The sequence below is a fragment of the Oncorhynchus nerka genome, linkage group LG25, assembly GCF_034236695.1.
Source record: "Oncorhynchus nerka isolate Pitt River linkage group LG25, Oner_Uvic_2.0, whole genome shotgun sequence".
NCBI lineage: Eukaryota > Metazoa > Chordata > Actinopteri > Salmoniformes > Salmonidae > Oncorhynchus > Oncorhynchus nerka.
Genome location: NC_088420.1, coordinates 46,062,111 through 46,084,058, shown reverse-complemented (window position 1 = coordinate 46,084,058; position 21,948 = coordinate 46,062,111). Strand labels below are relative to the sequence as shown.

General features: G+C 44.5%; 2 protein-coding genes across 11 annotated transcripts in view; one reads left to right on the top strand and one right to left on the bottom strand.

Moving 5' to 3' along the window:
• The window catches only part of LOC115109578 (homeodomain-interacting protein kinase 2-like), a 103,337-nt gene extending 84,740 nt beyond the window's left edge, over positions 1-18,597 (bottom strand). For all 10 annotated transcript variants that reach the window (XM_029634608.2, XM_029634612.2, XM_029634613.2 and 7 more), the window contains exon 1: positions 18,244-18,597. In XM_029634608.2, coding sequence (XP_029490468.1) covers positions 18,244-18,262 — 19 coding nt within the window. In that variant the 5' untranslated portion in view covers positions 18,263-18,597. The remainder of the gene's footprint in view (positions 1-18,243) is intronic.
• A 1,731-nt stretch (positions 18,598-20,328) lies between these two features.
• LOC115109576 (thromboxane-A synthase-like) overlaps positions 20,329-21,948 on the top strand; it is a 94,096-nt gene continuing 92,476 nt past the window's right edge. Inside the window, exon 1 of the mRNA XM_065009945.1 lies at positions 20,329-20,479. The gene's annotated coding sequence lies outside the window, so the exon portion shown is untranslated. The remainder of the gene's footprint in view (positions 20,480-21,948) is intronic.

The window sequence follows — 21,948 nt, the reverse complement described above, 5'->3', positions numbered from 1 at the left end:
TGACCACCCGGTCCACTTTTATAGCTCCCATCTCAGCTTATTTATAGAATAATTCCTCCGAGAGGCAGTCAGGGACAGCTAGTTAGCGGGCCACAGCCTCAGTACACAACAAAGTTCCTGTTCAACCTACAGGTAACTACTGCTGGCGGACTAGCTACCATACACACATGCTACAACACAAATCCATAAGGTCACTTGTAGCCAATGCATTCCAAATCTTCTTTATAATGAATAACAAATAGTCTACTACCTAGGTGGTGGCCATGAACACGCATCTAAACGAAAAACAAAGCAGCCGCTCAGCAGCGGTTAGATAATAGATTACAGCTTGTTATTCACATGTAAAGTGCAGACGCTATAAAAAGCCACCTCTATGAGGCACCTTTGGCATGGTTTCATTCTGCCACAGCCTAACCTCTGCCTGTTTATTTATTAGACACATTTCAATAGATTATCGAAAGTTCCCAGAATTTTGCAACCCTAGCCTTGGGAGAGGGAGGGGGGAGAGAGGAGAGGGGTACAGGGTGATGGCAGCATGAGCTCTATTTGAGCAGTCTTTCTTATTAATGAAAAATCATGAGCAGGGCAATTGTACAAAGCACAGCACCCAACTTCCTCTCTACAGAGACAGTGAGAGAGAGGGGGAGAGGGAAAGAGAGAGAGAGAGAGAGAGAGGCAGGCAGGCCGATTATGTTTTTTCATCGCCGATACCGATTATTGGAGAACCAATAAAGCCGATACCGATTAATCGGACAATTTTTTAATTTGTTTGTAATAATGACAATTACAACAATATTGAATGAACACTTATTTTAATTTAATATAATACATCAATAAAATCAATTTAGCCTCAAATAAATAATGAAACATGTTCAATTTGGTTTAAATAATGCAAAAACAAAGTCTTGGAGAAGAAAGTAAAAGTGCAATATGTGCCATGTAAGAAAGCTAATGTATAAGTTCCTTGCTCAGAACATGAGAACATATGAAAGCTGGTGGTTCCTTTTAACATTAGTCTTCAATATTCCCAGGTAAGAAGTTTTAGGTTGTAGTTACTATAGGAATTATAGGACTATTTCTCTCTATACCATTTGTATTTCATTAACCTTTGACTATTGGATGTTCTTATAGGCACTTTAGTATTGCCAGTGTAACAGTATAGCTTCCGTCCCTCTCCTCGCTCCTACCTGGGCTCGAACCAGGAACACAACGACAACAGCGAAGCAGCGTTACCCATGCAGAGCAAGGGGAACAACCACTCCAAGTCTCTGAGTGAGTGACGTTTGAAACGCTATTAGCGCGCACCCCGCTAACTAGCTAGCCATTTCACATCGGTTACACCAGCCTAATCTCAGGAGTTGATAGGCTTGAAGTCATAACCAGCTGCTGGCAAACGCACGAAAGTGCTCTTTGAATGAATGCTTACAAGCCTGCTGCTGCCTACCATCACTCAGTCAGACTGCTCTATCAAATCATAGACTTAGTTATAACATGATAACACACAGAAATACGAGCCTTAGGTCATTAATATGGCAAGACGTTTATTCTTTCAGTGAAATACGGAACCGTTCCGTACTTTATCTAACGGGTGGCATCCATAAGTCTAAATATTCCTGTTACATTGCACAACTTTCAATATTATGTCATAATTACGTAACATTCTGGCAAATTAGGCGGCCCAAACTGTTGCATATACACTGACTCTGCGTGCAATGAACGCAAGAGAAGTGACACAATTTCACCTGGTTAATATTGCCTGCTAACCTGGATTTCTTTTAGCTAAATATGCAGGTTAAAAAATATATACTTCTGTGTATTGATTTTAAGAAAGGCATTGATGTTTATGGTTAGGTACACATTGGAGCAACGATACGCATCGAATCGATTATATGCTACGCAGGACACGCTAGATAGACTAGTAATATCATCAATCATGTGTAGTTAACTTGTGATTATGATTGATTGATTGATTGTTTTTCATAAGATAGGTTTAATGCTATCTAGCAACTTACCTTGGCTTACTGCATTCGCGTAACAGGCAGTCTCCTCGTGGAGTGCAATGAGAGGCAGGTGTTTAGAGCGTTGGACAAGTTAACTGTAAGGTTGCAAGATTGAATCCCCTGAGCTGACAAGGTAAAAATCTGTCGTTCTGCCCCTGAACGAGGCAGTTAATCCACCGTTCCTAGGCCGTCATTGAAAATAAGAATGTGTTCTTAACTGACTTGCCTAGTTAAATAAAGATGAAATAAAATCGGCCAAATCGGTGTCCAAAAATAAACTTGAAATCGGCCCTAATTAATCGGCCATTCCGATTAATCGGTCAACCTCTAATAGAGACAGCGAGAGAGAGAGAGAGAGAGAGACAGAAACATAGCGAGACAGTGCAAGAGAGAGTGAGAGACAGAAACAGAAAGATGGAAAGAGAAAATAGAAAGGGAGAAAGCGTAACATTGCTGCTACACTAGGCATTTAACCCCACCATCCCTCTCAAAACGGCTCTCTTTTAACTACTGCTTCAGGACACCAGGCAAACACAGCGAGGCCATGCAGGGACACACACCTGATAAGCAGCCTGCCTTTCTTCTCTCTGCTTATCACCCATGTACAGTACCGACCCGACAGTACCGACCTCCACTGCAGGTTCTCTCCCACTCACTCCTAACGAGCTGCAGGACAGCAGGTTATTGTTTGTATCTATAGATACGTAGGCCTAAACGTTCAGACACCAAGGCAGTCTAACGATATATGATATAATCGTGTGTGTGTGTGTGTGTGTGTGCACGTTGAGGTGGCATGTTTGCAGTTCTTGCAGTGCTGCAAGAGCTGATCAAAGGCTGCTGTGCTAGGTTACAAAACCCCAGAGAGAGACAGACTGAGGACACACATGCACACACGAACACAGACACACACAGACAACATATCACCCACCATAATTCAATCTAAAGATCGACCAATAATGGCCCTGTGGCATGTAAAGATTTCTGAAGAAACCATTAACTGTCATAGACCATAATCAGATTGTGGATCAGTCTAACATTTTCCAATGAAATGTAATTATCGACCCAGACCAAACAATCAACAGACAAGTAGAACAAGACAAAGATACCAAGCAGAGGGAATAAGGCAATAAATAATCAAAGAGAAAATACATGGTTTGTAAATTAACTGGGTTGCAGACAGATAGTAATAGCATTTGTGAAGGGGCACATTTGTATTACCCTAATATGATTGTCATTGGGAAAGTATTTTAATGGCTTTGCACTTGTTTCATTTTCAATATTATGAGCAGAGCAGGCTTTAAATCATCCATGCCCTCCATGATACTGTGCTGAAGATGGCAGGGAGAGAGAGAGAAAATAGAGATAAGAGAGAGCGAGTGAGAGAGACAGAGAGAGAGTGTGTGAGAGAGAGAGAGAGAGAGAGAGAGAGAGAGAGAGAGAGTGAAAGAGAGAATGAAAGAGAGATACATAGAGTGAAAGAGAGAGAGTGAAAGAGAGAGAGAGTGAAAGAGAGAGACAGAGAGTGAAAGAGAGAGTGAAAGAGAGAGAGAGAGAGAGTGAAAGAGAGAATGAAAGAGAGACAGAGTGAAAGAGAGAGACAGTGAAAGAGAGAGTGAAAGAGAGAGAGAGAGAGAGAGAGAGAGAAAGAGAAAAGAGAGACATATCCCGTTGGAATAGCATTATCTGTCAATAGGTTGTGGTTTCATAGACATCAAGAAGCACCAACCAGTCCAGTCCACCATGGAGGAGCATTTCCTGGGGTTATGGGTGTGCTTTAACACAGGCGCCAGGGGCCAAGGAGGAACCCAGGGGTCAACAGCTCTGCACTAATCTCCAACATACTGATGGAGCTACGCCTGTACGCCGGTACAACTCCCACCCATTGGAGAAACTGTACAGCCCAGCCTGGTCTTAACACCCTGCCAGGAATGAACCAAATACAGTGGGTGTGTGTATGTGTGCGTGTGCCCACAAAGCCCAGCAGGTATTTTGAGTGACAGACACCCATAGCCCGCCCCTGCGTCTCTGCCTCGTCGGGCGGTGAACCCCGACCACAGAAGAACCAGTCATACCCGATGAGTCACCCAGCGACCAATCAGCAGAGAGGCAGGCAAGGTGTTTTCAAAACATGTTTGATTTTGAGCAGCAGCATTTTCGGGGAAGTGGGCTGGCCTATTAGCCTGGTCTTTTCTGCTGGAGTGCAGATTGGACTGACAGACAGAATGTGTTGTAGGGACGCCATTGAGTCAATGTGTCGGATAATGATAAGAGACTAGTGCTACTCCCACTCCCTGCTCTGCTCTGAGATGGCCAGTCGTGGAGGGGACAACAGCCCCTATCTTGAAGCTCTTTATCCCTCACACGCCAGAGCAAACAATCAATACCCACGTGTGGTTAGCCTTTCCTTTCCTTACTCCTTGTCTCCACCTCCTCCTATTCCTTTCTGTTGTCACATAGAACTTAGGGATGGGGCAGATCCTGGCACACATGCTTCCCCAGGTGACAAGGGGCATGATATTTCAGGGTAGGGGGTTGAAACTGAGCTGAAGACCAGGAAAGGGCCGTGGTGCAGAGTCATTTAGCAGCTTAGATCCTGTTCTCTGAACAGGGGAGTAGCTCCCTCTCTGGAAGACCCTCCCACTCTCTTCACAGAATCCAGGAGAGGCCACAGCAACAGACCCATATCAAGCAGACAGCCACGGCCACACGCCGACACACCAACTCACGTGAATTACACCTACCATTTGAGGAGGGTATAGAGTTTTCAACTCAATGTGCGCTAAACATGGCAGAGACTGTCTGGTGACATAACTGCTGAGGTAATGAGGGAAACCAGCCAAGCAGCCAACTCAGCTCTCCACACAGTCTGGTTCACAGCCTATGCAACATATGGACTTCAAGGATATTTACAGTGAGTATGATCACAAATAACCAGACCTGGGTACAACTCTAAAATCTTTCACATACTTTGAGGGTTTGCTTTAGCCCGCCTGGAGTGCTCGATGAGCGAGTTTACACGATTCAATAACTTCCATTGCTCCAGGCAAGCTCAATCAAGCCCAGCTAAAGTATTTGAAACCATTTCAAAATGCATTTGAAACCAGATCTGCAAATACACATAACATCCAAAACAAGCTATGTAAATAGCCAAGCATCACTGTTAGTGACCACACTGTCTGCAAGCCAATAAGCATCATATCAGCTACTAGGGCGGAGGCCAGGCCTCAACTCCCTGACTCTGTCTATTTCAGGAAGTTAACGAGGCAAGAACAACAGTCCTGCAGTGCCGGAGATGGAGGACAAGCTTTCATATATCTAAAGGTCAGGTCTTGCCCTTTTTCTGAGGCGCATTCTCTGAAAAGCCAGAGCTTTTGCTAGCCCCTGCCTGAGCGCACAGCTGCCACGGCCCATCATGGAGGACGAGGGGTGCCTGCACGTGTGTTTGCGTGTGTGTGTGCCAATGCTCAATGTGAGGAGACAGGTTAGAGGAGACGGGTGCACCCCTGCAACCCTTCTGCACTCCCCTCCTCCTCCCCTGCACCCTCCACGACCTCGGAGAGCACCACGGAGGCCCATGGTTCTCTCCACCCCCCCTCGGTCTCTCCTTCATTTCCCCCTTTCTCTCTAACTCGCTCTGAAAAGAAGGGTCAGTTCTAAGAGCAGTCAGGCAGAGCTGTTTATACCCATGTGCCTCAGGCTTTGAAGTGAGGAGTGGTTTTAAAGGACTGAAAGCCTGGTCTATGTAGTCATGAATGAGGCCTTGAAATAATAATAACCAACTGGCTATCAAAGAAATATATATGAAGACGAGTGAAAAGTCAAAGAAAAAAACGAAGAATCTCATTTTTCTTTGAACATAAAGTTACATTTGTTTCTATTTCGGGCAGCTATGACAGTGACGAAAGCATGAGGCCATTATAGTTTCAAAATGCACTAAAGAGATAATCATGGGATGAAGTAGAATTTGGGAAAGTATCTGAACTGTGGCCTGGGGTACATTCTTTTCTTTAGCTTTGTATTTTCCCATCAGCACGAATGGAGGACCCAGAGGCCAGTTGAATCAGTGATCTGGTGTCAGCGTTCCCTCTACGCTCCATCACACCATCAAAGCCAGCAATATCTGAGTCTTTGAGGGTAATGTTGACCACACACACGTCAGCGATAGACTGAGCAACACCAACTAGGTGATTCGTCAGTGATCCAGCAGAAACGAAAGAGCTGAAAATGAAGAGAGGTGAAAGAAAAAGGAGAAAGGGTGATAGATAAAGGAGAAATGGTGATATATAAAGGAGAAAGGGTGATAGATAAAGGAGAAATGGTGATATATAAAGGAGAAAGGGTGATAGATAAAGGAGAAATGGTGATATATAAAGGAGAAAGGGTGATATATAAAGGAGAAAGGGTGATATATAAAGGAGAAATGGTGATATATAAAGGAGAAAGGGTGATAGATAAAGGAGAAATTGTGATATATAAAGGAGAAAGGGTGATATATAAAGGAGAAAGGGTGATAGATAAAGGAGAAAGGGTGATATATAAAGGAGAAAGGGTGATAGATAAAGGAGAAATGGTGATATATAAAGGAGAAATGGTGATATATAAAGGAGAAAGGGTGATATATAAAGGAGAAAGGGTGATAGATAAAGGAGAAAGGGTGATAGATAAAGGAGAAATGGTGATAGATAAAGGAGAAAGGGTGATAGATAAAGGAGAAAGGGTGATATATAAAGGAGAAAGGGTGATAGATAAAGGAGAAAGGGTGATAGATAAAGGAGAAAGGGTGATAGATAAAGGAAAAACAGACAGAGAGGAAAGACAGCAAGCAGAACGTAAAGATGTGTGCTGGTCATTTCCATTCCTGTTGATTCCCTTGATTGGCCCAGTCTCTCTCTGTACTGTGAGCTGTGTCCGTCCCTTCTCCCTCCCCCTGGGGCAGCCGCAGACAGCACATCTGGCCATTTGACGTACTTTGGTTATCAGCCAAGTGTGTCGCTGTACCTGCAGCCATCTGTGAAGGGGCTGCCAGCCGGACGATGCTCCGCTTCCCTTCCGTGACCAAGAACGGCCCATACTCTCTCGCTCCTTCAACCTACACGGTGGGCTCTCTCTCTGTTGTGTTGGAAAGGCCAACTCTGATTGCAACTCTGCCCAGTGCTTTTCCAATCGTTACTCCATCTAGTGCACAATGCTTCTCTCCGTCTATCTCATTTCTCTCTCTTAGTTTTTACTATTTTCTACATTGTAGAAAAGTAGTGAAGACATCAAAACTATGAAATAACACATATAGAATCATGTAGCAACCGAAAAAGTGTTAAACATTTTAGATTCTTCAAAGTAGCTTTACACACTCTTGGCATTCTCTCAACCAGCTTCACGAGGAATGCTTTTCCAACAGTCTTGAAGGAGTTGCTGTGTGTCTTCCGGGTTGGAGCGAGCGGTCGCATCTGCACCCGGTCCGCAGGTAGTATTACATCTCATTACATTTCATTATAGTACAACGGTTTGATTTGTCTAATCTTAGCAATTTCTTCTTAGCTAGCTACATAGCCGTCTTTGTATCATAGATAATTGCGTAATTATCGTATTTCGTCGTCCTAACGCAGTCTACACTGCCCTGCAGCTAGCCAGCTAGCTAACGTCCACCGTTAGCTAGTCCACCGTCTACCGATTAGCAGCACAACTATTACACTCAACTGAACGACTTGATTAGTGTAGTGTTAGCTAGCTTCATAGTTGTCTTTGCTGTCTTCGTATCCAAGATAATTGTGTAGTTTAGAGTGTGTAGTTTTAGAGTGATTATCTTAATTTACCGAGGTTAGCTAGCCAGCTATTTGTCGTCCTTAACGTAACAGAACTTCCGCACTCAACAATCCGGTTGCATTTCGCTTCGCTCCACAGGTAGTATCACATTTTTCATTTCATTACAGTACAACGGCTTGATTTGTTTGATCGTAGCTAGCTACATAGCTAGCTACATAGCCGTCTTTGTATCAAAGATAATTGTGTAGTCTTGAGCGATTTCCTAGGTTAGCTAGCCAGCTATTGTCGTTCTTTTAACGCAACGTAACGTAAATCAACACTGCTAGCTAGCCAGCTAGCCCCGAATAGCAGCACAGTAGCACAGTAGAAACTATTACACTCAACGGAACGACTTGATTAGTGTAGTGTCAACAACGCAGACACTGCCAGCTAGCCTACATAGTCAACAACGCAGCCTCTGCCAGCACGCCTACTTCAGCAGTACTGTATCATTTTAATCATTTTAGTCAATAAGATTCTTGCTACGTAAGCTTAACTTTCTGAACACTCGAGACGTGTAGTCCACTTGTCATTCCAATCTCCTTTGCATTAGCGTAGCCTCTTGTGTAGCCTGTCAACTATGTGTCTGTCTATCCCTGTTCTCTCCTCTCTGCACAGACCATACAAACGCTCCACACCGCGTGGCCGCGGCCACCCTAATCTGGTGGTCCCAGCGCGCACGACCCACGTGGAGTTCCAGGTCTCCGGTAGCCTCTGGAACTGCCGATCTGCGGCCAACAAGGCAGAGTTCATCTCAGCCTATGCCTCCCTCCAGTCCCTCGACTTCTTGGCACTGACGGAAACATGGATCACCACAGACAACACTGCTACTCCTACTGCTCTCTCTTCGTCTGCCCACGTGTTCTCGCACACCCCGAGAGCTTCTGGTCAGCGGGGTGGTGGCACCGGGATCCTCATCTCTCCCAAGTGGTCATTCTCTCTTTCTCCCCTTACCCATCTGTCTATCGCCTCCTTTGAATTCCATGCTGTCACAGTTACCAGCCCTTTCAAGCTTAACATCCTTATCATTTATCGCCCTCCAGGTTCCCTCGGAGAGTTCATCAATGAGCTTGATGCCTTGATAAGCTCCTTTCCTGAGGACGGCTCACCTCTCACAGTTCTGGGCGACTTTAACCTCCCCACGTCTACCTTTGACTCATTCCTCTCTGCCTCCTTCTTTCCACTCCTCTCCTCTTTTGACCTCACCCTCTCACCTTCCCCCTACTCACAAGGCAGGAAATACGCTCGACCTCATCTTTACTAGATGCTGTTCTTCCACTAACCTCATTGCAACTCCCCTCCAAGTCTCCGACCACTACCTTGTATCCTTTTCCCTCTCGCTCTCATCCAACACTTCCCACACTGCCCCTACTCGGATGGTATCGCGCCGTCCCAACCTTCGCTCTCTCTCCCCCGCTACTCTCTCCTCTTCCATCCTATCATCTCTTCCCTCTGCTCAAACCTTCTCCAACCTATCTCCTGATTCTGCCTCCTCAACCCTCCTCTCCTCCCTTTCTGCATCCTTTGACTCTCTATGTCCCCTATCCTCCAGGCCGGCTCGGTCCTCCCCTCCCGCTCCGTGGCTCGACGACTCATTGCGAGCTCACAGAACAGGGCTCCGGGCAGCCGAGCGGAAATGGAGGAAAACTCGCCTCCTGCGGACCTGACATCCTTTCACTCCCTCCTCTCTACATTTTCCTCTTCTCTCTCTGCTGCTAAAGCCACTTTCTACCACTCTAAATTCCAAGCATCTGCCTCTAACCCTAGGAAGCTCTTTGCAACCTTCTCCTCCCTCCTGAATCCTCCTCCCCTCCCCCCCTCCTCCCTCTCTGCAGATGACTTCGTCAACCATTTTGAAAAGAAGGTCGACGACATCCGATCCTCGTTTGCTAAGTCAAACGACACCGCTGGTTCTGCTCACACTGCCCTACCCTGTGCTCTGACCTCTTTCTCCCCTCTCTCTCCAGATGAAATCTCGCGTCTTGTGACGGCCGGCCGCCCAACAACCTGCCCGCTTGACCCTATCCCCTCCTCTCTTCTCCAGACCATTTCCGGAGACCTTCTCCCTTACCTCACCTCGCTCATCAACTCATCCCTGACCGCTGGCTACGTCCCTTCCGTCTTCAAGAGAGCGAGAGTTGCACCCCTTCTGAAAAAACCTACACTCGATCCCTCCGATGTCAACAACTACAGACCAGTATCCCTTCTTTCTTTTCTCTCCAAAACTCTTGAACGTGCCGTCCTTGGCCAGCTCTCCCGCTATCTCTCTCAGAATGACCTTCTTGATCCAAATCAGTCAGGTTTCAAGACTAGTCATTCAACTGAGACTGCTCTTCTCTGTATCACGGAGGCGCTCCGCACTGCTAAAGCTAACTCTCTCTCCTCTGCTCTCATCCTTCTAGACCTATCGGCTGCCTTCGATACTGTGAACCATCAGATCCTCCTCTCCACCCTCTCCGAGTTGGGCATCTCCGGCGCGGCCCACGCTTGGATTGCGTCCTACCTGACAGGTCGCTCCTACCAGGTGGCGTGGCGAGAATCCGTCTCCACACCACGTGCTCTCACCACTGGTGTCCCCAGGGCTCTGTTCTAGGCCCTCTCCTATTCTCGCTATACACCAAGTCACTTGGCTCTGTCATAACCTCACATGGTCTCTCCTATCATTGCTATGCAGACGACACACAATTAATCTTCTCCTTTCCCCTTCTGATGACCAGGTGGCGAATCGCATCTCTGCATGTCTGGCAGACATATCAGTGTGGATGACGGATCACCACCTCAAGCTGAACCTCGGCAAGACGGAGCTGCTCTTCCTCCCGGGAAGGACTGCCCGTTCCATGATCTCGCCATCACGGTTGACAACTCCATTGTGTCCTCCTCCCAGAGCGCTAAGAACCTTGGCGTGATCCTGGACAACACCCTGTCGTTCTCAACTAACATCAAGGCGGTGGCCCGTTCCTGTAGGTTCATGCTCTACAACATCCGCAGAGTACGACCCTGCCTCACACAGGAAGCGGCGCAGGTCCTAATCCAGGCACTCGTCATCTCCCGTCTGGATTACTGCAACTCGCTGTTGGCTGGGCTCCCTGCCTGTGCCATTAAACCCCTACAACTCATCCAGAACGCCGCAGCCCGTCTGGTGTTCAACCTTCCCAAGTTCTCTCACGTCACCCCGCTCCTCCGCTCTCTCCACTGGCTTCCAGTTGAAGCTCGCATCCGCTACAAGACCATGGTGCTTGCCTACGGAGCTGTGAGGGGAACGGCACCTCAGTACCTCCAGGCTCTGATCAGGCCCTACACCCAAACAAGGGCACTGCGTTCATCCACCTCTGGCCTGCTCGCCTCCCTACCACTGAGGAAGTACAGTTCCCGCTCAGCCCAGTCAAAACTGTTCGCTGCTCTGGCCCCCCAATGGTGGAACAAACTCCCTCACGACGCCAGGACAGCGGAGTCAATCACCACCTTCCGGAGACACCTGAAACCCCACCTCTTTAAGGAATACCTAGGATAGGATAAAGTAATCCCTCTCACCCCCCCCTTAAAAGATTTAGATGCACTACTGTTCCACTGGATGTCATAAGGTGAATGCACCAATTTGTAAGTCGCTCTGGATAAGAGCGTCTGCTAAATGACTTAAATGTAATGTAATGTAGTTCCCACATATGCTGAGCACTTGTTGGCTGCTTTTACTTCACTCTGCGGTCCAACTCATCCCAAACAATCTCAATTGGGTCGAGATTGGGTGATTGTGGAGGCCACGTCATCTGATACAGCACTCCATCACTCTCCTTCTTGGTCAAATGGCCCTTACACTGCTTGGAGGTGTGTTGTGGGTCATTTTCCTGTTGAAAAACAAATGTCCCACTAAGCGCAAACCAGATGGGATGACATATCGCTGCAGAATGCTATGGTAGCCATGCTGGTTAAGTGTGCCTTGAATTCTAAATAAATCAATGTTAGTGTCACCAGCAAAACACACCCACACCATCACACCTCCTCCTCCATGCTTCACGTGGGAACCACACATGCGGAGATCATCCAGCTCACCTATCTGCGTCTCACAAAGACACGGCGGTTGGAACCAAAAATCTCTAATCTGGACTTCACCGGTCTAATGTCCATTGCTCATGTTTCTTGGACCAAGCAAGTCTCTTCTTCTTATTGTGTCCTTTAGTAGTGGTTTCTTTCAGCAATTTGACCATGAAGGCCTGATTCACGTAATCTCTTCTGAACAGTTGACGTTGAGAAGTGTCTGTTACTTGAACTCTGTGAAGCATTCATTTGGGCAGCAATCTGAGGTGCAGTTAACTTTAATGAATTTAACCTCTGCAGCAGAGGTAACTCTGGGTCTTCCTTTCCAGTGGCGGTCCTCATGAGAGCCAGTTTCATCATAGTGCTTGATGGTTTTTGCGACTGCACTTGAAGAAACTTTCAAAGTCCTTGACATTTTCTGGATTGGCTGACATGTCTTAAACTAATGATGAACTGTCGTTTCTCTTTGCTTATTTGAGCTGTTCTTGCCATAATATGGACTTGGTATTTTACCAAATAGGGCTATCTTCTGTATACCACCCGTACCTTGCCACAACACAACTGATTGTCTCAAACGCATTAAGGAAAATAAATCCACAAATTAACTTTTAACAAGGCACACTTGTTGATTGAAATGCATTCCAGGTGATTACCTCATGATGCTGGTTGAGAGAATGCCAAGAGTGTACAAAGCTGTCATCAAGGCAAAGGGTGGCTACTTTGAAGAGTCTCAAATATGAAATATACTTTGATTTGTTTAACACTTTTTTGGTTACTACATGATTCCATATGTGTTATTTAATAGTTTTGATGTCATCACTATTATTCAACAATGTAGAAAATAGTAAAAATAAAGAAAAACCTTGGAATGAGTAGGTGTGTCCAAACTCTTGACTGGTACTATCTATCTATCTATCTATCTATCTATCTACACTAAACCATGCTCCCCCCCTCCCCCCCTCTCTCTGAAGTAGAGGAAAGAAGACAGAGAACATGAAAGCCTTCATTAAAAATGGCCATACATTTTTCACTTTGAAAAGCTCCCATTGAAACGAATAGAAGAGGGCGGGCAACTGGGCAGTTAAAATATGTGCTGTTCCCTTTGTGCAGTAACTGTACTGTACCCATCCAGCAATAACAATCCTTTAGATACTGTAGGCTGTAGTCTATACACAATGTTGAAGATATCCTACTGAGCATACACTGTTTGAATCAACATTGTTTCCACATCATTTCAATAAAATTACACTGAACCAACATGGAATAGACGTTGAATTGACGTCTGTGCCCAGTGGGATCATTGGACAGTATTGGGCCCTGGCTCCATGAGTGTAATGTAACATGCCATGATGAAAGGCTACAAGACCATGTCTGTGATAAAGAACCAGTCTGTTGTTCTTCCAAAGAATGCCATGCCAAATGGACTGGGTATGGGGGGATATTATCCAAAACAATAGGATTAAGGGCCTGGACAATGTCCACCCCCAAACAGGCTGGTATGCGGGGTGGGCTGGGCTGGGGTGGGATGGGCTGGGGTGGCCTGGGGTGGGCTGGGCTGGGACGATAGGGGAGGGAGGCAAGATTATGAGAGCACAAAAGCTGCCGCTACAGAAGCCCCCACAGGCCCCCAAACCGGGTTTCCAATCTGCCCATCAGATGGTGTCCATTGGTGTCACATGGGTTGAGTCTGAGCTTACCAATGGCTTCTCATCTCACAATCAAACAGAGCGGTATTTGGGGGTGGGGAAGGAGCAGGGTGGGGACATGGAGGAGAGCTGCTGGAATCACCAGGCAACCAGGCCAGAGGAGGCATCACAAAAAAAAAACACACAGAAAGATTGCCACCTTGAAGCTCTGCCGTTCTGCTGCACAGAAGTCATGGGAAAAGCAAATCATGCGCTGTGCCAGACTCTCCCATACCATATCCATGACAGAGACAATAGACTCTCTCACTACATGAGGAAGACACAATGAAAATGAGCCTTTACGAACCAGAAATGACTATACAATGAATATCTTAACAAATACAACTTCACAACAGCTCGTATTCTGTTCCATTTACTCTATCCAGGGACAATGTATCCTTAAAGATGGAACAAATAGCAAGCAGAGACACACAATACTTAGGCCCAACACAAACCACAGCATCCAGATAGAGCTGGATGTACTGCACAGGACCTGCTTGTCAGAGTCAGAGCCACAGGCAGCTGCTCTACACAAACTGACAGCAAACACAGAGCAACAACAGAACTGCCTGCTGGAAGAAGGCCTTCGCACACGCATAACACTCTGTACGGAAATGCCTTCTGTCAGCACTGAGCAGCACATCCCCAGCCAAGAACTCACTCCCCCTCAAAACACTGAGCACACTAGCAGCAACTCACGTTAAAACGTGAGTTGTCCTCCAAAGACTCACACTGTCCTCCAAGATCTGACTGAGAGTGGGAGTGGTCCTTGCAGCCTTGAATCTTGCCAGAGTTTTTTGAGGAATCGAGGAATGATGCACACTTGGACTAATGAAATAATCGGAATAAATTGCTCCTCGTTCTGATCTCTCTCTCTGTCCCCATACCAACGTTTTCAAAGAACACGTTGAAAGAACAGAATAGAGCCTGTAGAAATAGGCCACACGCAGTAGCGTTACAGTCCCACTGATGTTTTGCCTGTGAATGCTTTGTTCAGCCTGACCTCTAACCTGTCATTTCAGCTCGGTCAGAACTCAACCCGCACCCATCTGTTCCTCACCAAACCAAACAGCCAGAGCAGCACACCTGTGAACCATTTCACCAGACAGACACATCAGAGGGATCCCATATCCCTCCCGCTTCCACCGAGATCTGGCTAACACACACTCACTGTCTGCTCTCATCAAACTCACATTGATTCTGCCGTATTCCTAGTCCCACCTCTCCCTGGCTTAGCTTATTCTATGACACGCTTCCACAAATCAATACCTCCAAGAACCTGAACAGTGAACACTAGATTTTCATTTCCTTTTCACATAGACTACTTTGAATAATGCAAAGGGGATGCTTGTAACGTTCTGCGGCATGTCAATTTTCATAACATTTACCAGCAGACTTCAAATAAGCAACTGCACAAAGGGGATGGGGGAAAGATCTGCACGCTAAAGTGAAAGCATGTGATAGGCTTAAACTCCCGCAGCGAGCTATCTGTGCATCGACAACACGGGGAGAGCGACGATCACTACTACGTACAGATCTGCTGACTAACCAAGCTATGTCACTAGCTAAACTCTCAAAACTCTCCTGCTCCGCATGGAAACATAATCGCCGGGAAGCTCATTTCTAACTTAGTAAGGGGTGACTTGGCCCCAAATTCCTGTGGTTTTGCTGGAATTCTAATCAAAGTTTAAACCCTGTGACCTTGGAATGAAAGCTGGGGTCACAGTCCTATGAGGACGATACCAATCAGCCAGCTACCAACAACAGAGTGAGAGAGGTGGCAGACCTCAGCCTTTCCCTCTCTCTGCCTTTACATACCCACTGACACAGAGCAAGAAGGGCACTCACCCCATAGAAGACAGGGAGTGGTCTCTAAACCTCTCCCTCCTCCCCCATTTCCCTCTTTTCCTAGTACGTCTCTCGGAGCGACAGAGAATTAAAACGCACATCTACACATGAACAGCAGTGCTAGGCTAGCCTACAGTCCCTGTCACCACCACCACAATCATCATCATCATCGTCTCAGCGGCAGCCTCTGATCTATTCTCTGTCATTTTTCAATGAGAGTGTCTCCGGCCTTGCGAATGCTCTCTAAGATATTGTTTGACCTGAGACTCTGCGAGACAGATCCACAAATTAAGCTAGCTGGTGCCCTGCTCTGGGCTGTCTGGCGTCCACTGACCCCCCCATCCTCTCTATACCCCCCCAACCCCCACTTTCCCCTGACTGGGACATGAGTCTGTGTCTGAATACTAGCTTTTCCACAGCTGGGGGCTGCTGATCCTGCTCCCTACATCATACATTCATCAACGTGTCAGTTTGGGTTATGAGACTGGGCAGCCAGGGCGCTGGGCAGCCAGAGCTTAGACTAACACACAAACTCAACAGGGCAGAAACAGGCAGGGGCCAGGCCAGGGCGGCAAGACTGGCACATCTGGCTCCGAACCATCACTACCACAGCGTCCCGTAGGACACTAACTCACCTACCCTTTGATTATCTTTCTCCATAGGCACACTGTTGATCAAATCAAATACCAGTGGTTTGTTGGTACTAAATTGATCATGCGAAAAAACCTTGAGGGGGGAGGGGGCAGTGCCTACTGCACAGTACCTTTAACATTTTACTACAGTGGGCTAAATCAGGGTCACACAGAGTGTTTCTTGGTAGTCTTAAACAAATCTACTTTGAAACAAAATGGGCTTAAAAAAAAGAAGATACCTGGACCATGTCAGATATAGAGGTGAAATGTATTCAGTTTTCACCCCAATATTACATCACAGAAGACTGAGATATATATATTTTTAACGTTTTACATAGAAACACCGGATTTTCTGCGGGTTTTTGAAATAATGTTTATTAATTCTGAAAAATATGAATAACATTCCACCCATGAGGCCACAGTCATGTGACTGCAGGATAGGGCTACAGATTCGGGAGGGAGATGTTTCAGTCTTGGTTATTGAATGTCCACAGAATTCCAGCATCATGATGGTCTCTTTGCACATGGATGATCCCTGTCACCATTTTCTACCAGTGGATGTGGCCATTTCCATTGCTGTTCCTGGCTGCTGCTCCACATAGCAGGCGAGAACAGAAAAGGTAGACAATTAATTCCTCAGCTTCTCGCCATGATGAAAGGCAAGCCAGGGAACACCATTCCAACTAATTACCTTGCACAGTGGAGTCTCATTTCAACTCTCCTTTTCATGCTAATGCAAGCCTATTTGGCTGTTGAGTTTAACATGCAGAGCTCTCTAAGCCAGTCTGCAACTAATCAGTCTGGCTGGATTGGCATAAAGGATATGACCATGCATGTAGCCTACGTTTCACAAATCTAGTGAAACGAATTGCCTACCAAATAATCAGTCATTTGTCCCTCTCTAACTATAGTTTCAACTGTAGCCTATGATTCATGAAAATATAGACCTAAATTGGAAATACATGCTTCCTAACAATTACTACGCCTTACACTATTTGTTTTTGGCACAATTTAGGCCTACACCAACTTTCACATTTTCAACAACAAAAAAATGCATCCAAACTAAACGTGATTCTATATGTAGTTAGTGGTTTGTTACAAAGGGTTTTATGTTCCAAGTTAAACCAGCAGAGGGAGCACGGACTAATAGTGAAATACACAAACGGCAATAATAAAAACATACATTTTCACATTACACCCTAACCAAAAAAGAAAGTAATGGCTCCTTTTTGGGGGTTAATGACAATTCTTGTATGTCCCCCCAAAAATCTGCAGTGTAATTCTAAAGAGCATGGAGGCGTATTGTGCAGTAGTTTATAATACGAAAAGATTATGGATATTAGTAGATGACCAAATAGCATTTGCCCTGGTAGTCATCACAACATGTAGCTACTTTATAGAAAATTACAATTGTACCATAGCCATGAGACCTGTCTCTATCTGGTCTGCCTTATTCCAAGAATTAAGGCTCTTTACCATGTGAGACATTGTAACAGAACAAAATAGAATTGCACTCTACTCGTGTCTTTAGGGCATAGCATTTTTCCTAAACATGCCGAGTACAATTCTCTCAATGGGATTAGTCACAGACGTAATGCAGCAACAGCAGTAGGCTACATAAGCATGTCTTTGCTTTTGGTTGAAAATCTATCTTTGCACAAATGAATAAACGTTATGGAGCACTAAACATTTAACCAGAAATTGAAAGTGTAGGTTTTAAATTGAGATAAATTAGGCTAAATTTGCTCTCCGGTTGCGTGACTATGTGCGAACTGCGATGTTCTTTCTTCTCGCCCTTTCTCTCTCCTCTGTAGGCTATAGAGCAATGGTGTAATTTCAACACCAATACTATTTGCAATCAAATGCAATAGCTTTCAAATGAAGATTTTGAAATGTATTTGTAGCCGACTTGATTAAAATCGTGGGATATCACACGGGAACATCACAAGAGAATAATTATGACGGCTAGGGATGCAGACTGTAGCCTACATAAGGATTCGACCATCGATGTCACACTACATATTTGCAACCAGAGCAATAACTATTATGACAAAGTGATACATATTATCAAACTACTATGGAGCTAAACTAAACACTAAACAGAAAATGCATCATTCTATCATTTTGTAATACAAGTAAGCGATGGGGTGCAAGACAGTTATCTCTCTTGCCTCTTTCTTATTCACAATATTATTTTATACAAGACTGGTTGACCTCAAAAATACTTCAGATATAAACATATCTTACCTTCGTATACAGGGGCCATCGGTGCAAGGACTTCTGTTATTCATGGCAAAAAATAAAGCGAGATATCTGTTCAGAACTCAGTAAAAATCTGCCATCTTGAGCCCCTGACAGAGTCGCTGTCTCCTGCATTACTAGCTCAGTTCATTAGTGAGAAGAAAAATCTAAAATCCCATCCAAGGTTACAAATTCGTGCTCAGTCCACGGGAAAAATATAGTGTATTATTTCTGCAACAAAACCCTGCCGATTGTGAATAGTTTTTTGGCTCAAATGTTGAGCCAAATTGCAGGTTGACTTCAGCTAGTGTACGACATGTCTGTAGAGTCCCTGCAAAAGTTGCAATGCGAGCGGAGCGAGTTTGGTGTACAGTATAGTCAATTGACTATCGAGTCGATCCTAGTTACTAACCAGTCGATCCAAGTTATATTGTAGTGCAACTTTGTAACTATTAATTCATAACGTTTAATGTGATTTGATATTTGGAGAAAAGGCCTACATATTAAAATGTATATAAAATAATACTGGGTTATAGGTTATATGCATGTGGATGTTGTAGCCTAGCTTTTGTTAAAACATGAGCCTATAGGCCTTTTGTTTTATATTTTTTTAGCACTACACAGCGGATTCCAATAATGAAAGCTTAATGATGAGTTGAGTAATGAATCAGCTGTGTAGTTTTAGGGCAGATTAAAAAAACGTGCACCCCTTGGGTTCCCCAGGACCGAGTTTGGGAAACACTGGTCTACAGGCTAACTGCAATCATTAATTAAGATGTAATTAAAATGTAATTAACTCCTCCAGATTGGCATCCTCCTAATATTAAAAACAACATCCTAATTTACACAAATAATATCAGGTGAGTAGTAACCTCATTTTAAACACTTTTATTAACAGAAGCTCTACAGGAACAAGCGCAAATGTAACAGCATGAACTATTATGCAATAACCCAGTATAAAGTATCGCTGGGTCTAGTTTTCGAAATGCGCATTTGCATAGTGTTGAATGATTCTGTGGGCCATTCGTCGGGCCTGTATCAAGCAGTCATCACACAGCATGACGACATTGTATTTTCACAGAGCGAACTAGACAGGAATCAGATGACATAGTCTCACACAGATGTGAGTAATCTGTCATTTACTAGCAACATTAAAAGTCACCCTCTGCACTATTTCCCCCAGTCACGCCCCAGTACATTTTAGATTCTTAACGAGAAAAGGGGCGTTATTTATTTGCACCCAGTTTTTAAGAATATAAAAAATAATGTTCAGTGATGTAAACATAGGATTCGTATAGAACCATCACTAAAATAATACGTTCAGCAGGCTATTATGGATATTTTGAATGCATGAGTCTAAAACAAAACACATGGTGGATAAATGAATGGATGATTGCATGACATAATATGTGTGATGTAACTGGGCAATATTAGTCAAATTGTGGAAAAAGGACAGAATCATGTTTTTAGTCTACTATTTATGTATGCTACTTGTGAGACCATATGGTGGTGCCAGTTAAATAGCATCAAGAGCATCGTGTGATTGTAGGCCTATAGCCTATTTACCAACCTGGACTCTAAAGTCAGTGTCCTTCCAACTTCGCTTGCACCGCACCTTGTTCGACATCCTCCTCGTCCTCTCCTCGCAGCGACTTCTGCAGCTGATCAAGTCTGATCTGAGTCACGCATACCCATAGAATTAGGAGTTAATATACTAATAATATACTGAGGATCTCGTACCATTGAAACCATCATCTGGAATCCGGAAACAATCAAAGTACAATAAGAACTGATCCCCTGTTCTCCATCAGGTCACCTACAGCATATAGCCCAATGCTAGACAAGTAAGCTTATTCTAGTTCAGGGCCACGGTTAACTAGGCTACTAACAGTATCATATATGACTGTAAACTATCTCTGTTATACATGCACATATGATCGTATATTATTTGAAGAGCAATACAAGTGCATTGCAATAGGTTCATCTGTATATAGGCCTAGGATTTTGATAGAAACGCCTTTCATTTTGATAACAGATTGTTTTACTTCACACAATTCCTTTTTATAGCCTATCTTTATCGGATCAGCTGCCTTTGCTTGAGCAAAAAGACTTCAACTACCAGGGAGCAAAGTCCACGCAGAAATGTAGTCCTTCTAAAGAACTACAGTACGTATTCTTCTCTTTTCGCGTCAACAACCAGAATTGGTCTAACAACTATAGTCTACAATCAAGTAATAACGAGGTAAGAACTAAAACATAAATACATACAGTAACCCTGTGTAATTTTGTTCACTCTCTGTAACACTTGAAGCTTCGAGGGATATCCACCGTAATGTGTCTAAATGCACCTTTTGTGATCACGTGCAACCATCAGTGACATAACGCAACGTTGTGGCATAATCAAACACCGGTCAATCGTATTACGATGCAAATGTGCCATATTAAACTATCACGCATTTTGACTTGGGTTATTTGATAGTTAGCACCATATTTGTTGACCTCAGATTCTACGATATCAGTTTAATTAGGCTACATAATGTGACACCAACTCAATGCAATGTAGCCATTTCTTTTACACGGTCTTGGTCGGGACATAGTACGATTTATCAGTTTCTGTACATGGCTTGGACAATCTTTAACATATATTAACGAATTGTTGAATCATATGAAAGGAAACTGGCAAAGTGCTGTTTGAAATTGTACTAGAAATTAGAATACAGTTGTATTAGCCTACATGTCATTACGCCAATAAAGTAAAACGTGGTGAATACAAATGTATGGTAGGCTATCTGTACAATTTAATGACCCAGAAATGGTATAATGTTATTCAGAAGTTCAGAATTTTTCCTTAATAATGATAGTATTAATTAATTATAGTATCCTTAATTATATAAGCCATTACATTTACATTTCCGTCATTTAGCAGATGCTCTTATCCAGAGCAACTTACAGTTAGTGCATTCATCTTAAGATAGCTAGGTAGTACAACCACATATCTCAGTCATAGTATGTACATTTTTCCTTAATAAAGTAGCTATCAGCAAGGGGGGAGGGGATTTCTTTGCACATTGGGAGGGACACTGTGGAGTTGTCAACTGTGATGGAGAGGTCTTGGCACTCCCTGGGAGGAAGAGCAGCTCCGTCTTGTTGAGGTTGAGCTTGAGGTGGTGGGCCGACATCCAGGCTGAGATATCTGCCAGGCATGCAGATGTGTGTCACCACCTGGGTGTCAGAAGGGGGGAAGGAGAAAGGTGGTTGAGTGTCATCTGATAGTTCACAGTGTCGAAGGCAGCAGATAGATCTAGGAGGATGAGAACGGAGAGTGGGACTTTTGTGAGTGTAATGTTTACATTCATATTGTTTATTTAACTTTTGTTTATTATCTATTTCACTTGCTTTGGCAATGTGAACAAATGTTTCCCATGCCAAAAAAGCCCTTTGAATTGAATTGCGTGAGTCAGCTTCGGCAGTGTGGAGTCTGAACCACCGTGACACAGAGGAGAGCAGTCTCAGTTGAGTGACCCGTCTTGAAGCCTGATTGGTTAGGGTCAAGAAGGTCGTACTGAGAGAGATAGCGAGAGAGTTGGTCAGAGGCAGCACATTCAAGTGTTTTGGAAAGAAAAATAAAGAAGGGGTAAGGCCATAATAGGGTAAGGGATTTCTGATTGAGGTTACCTCAGTTGATGTGTGAAATGCTTCTAAAGCGAATAT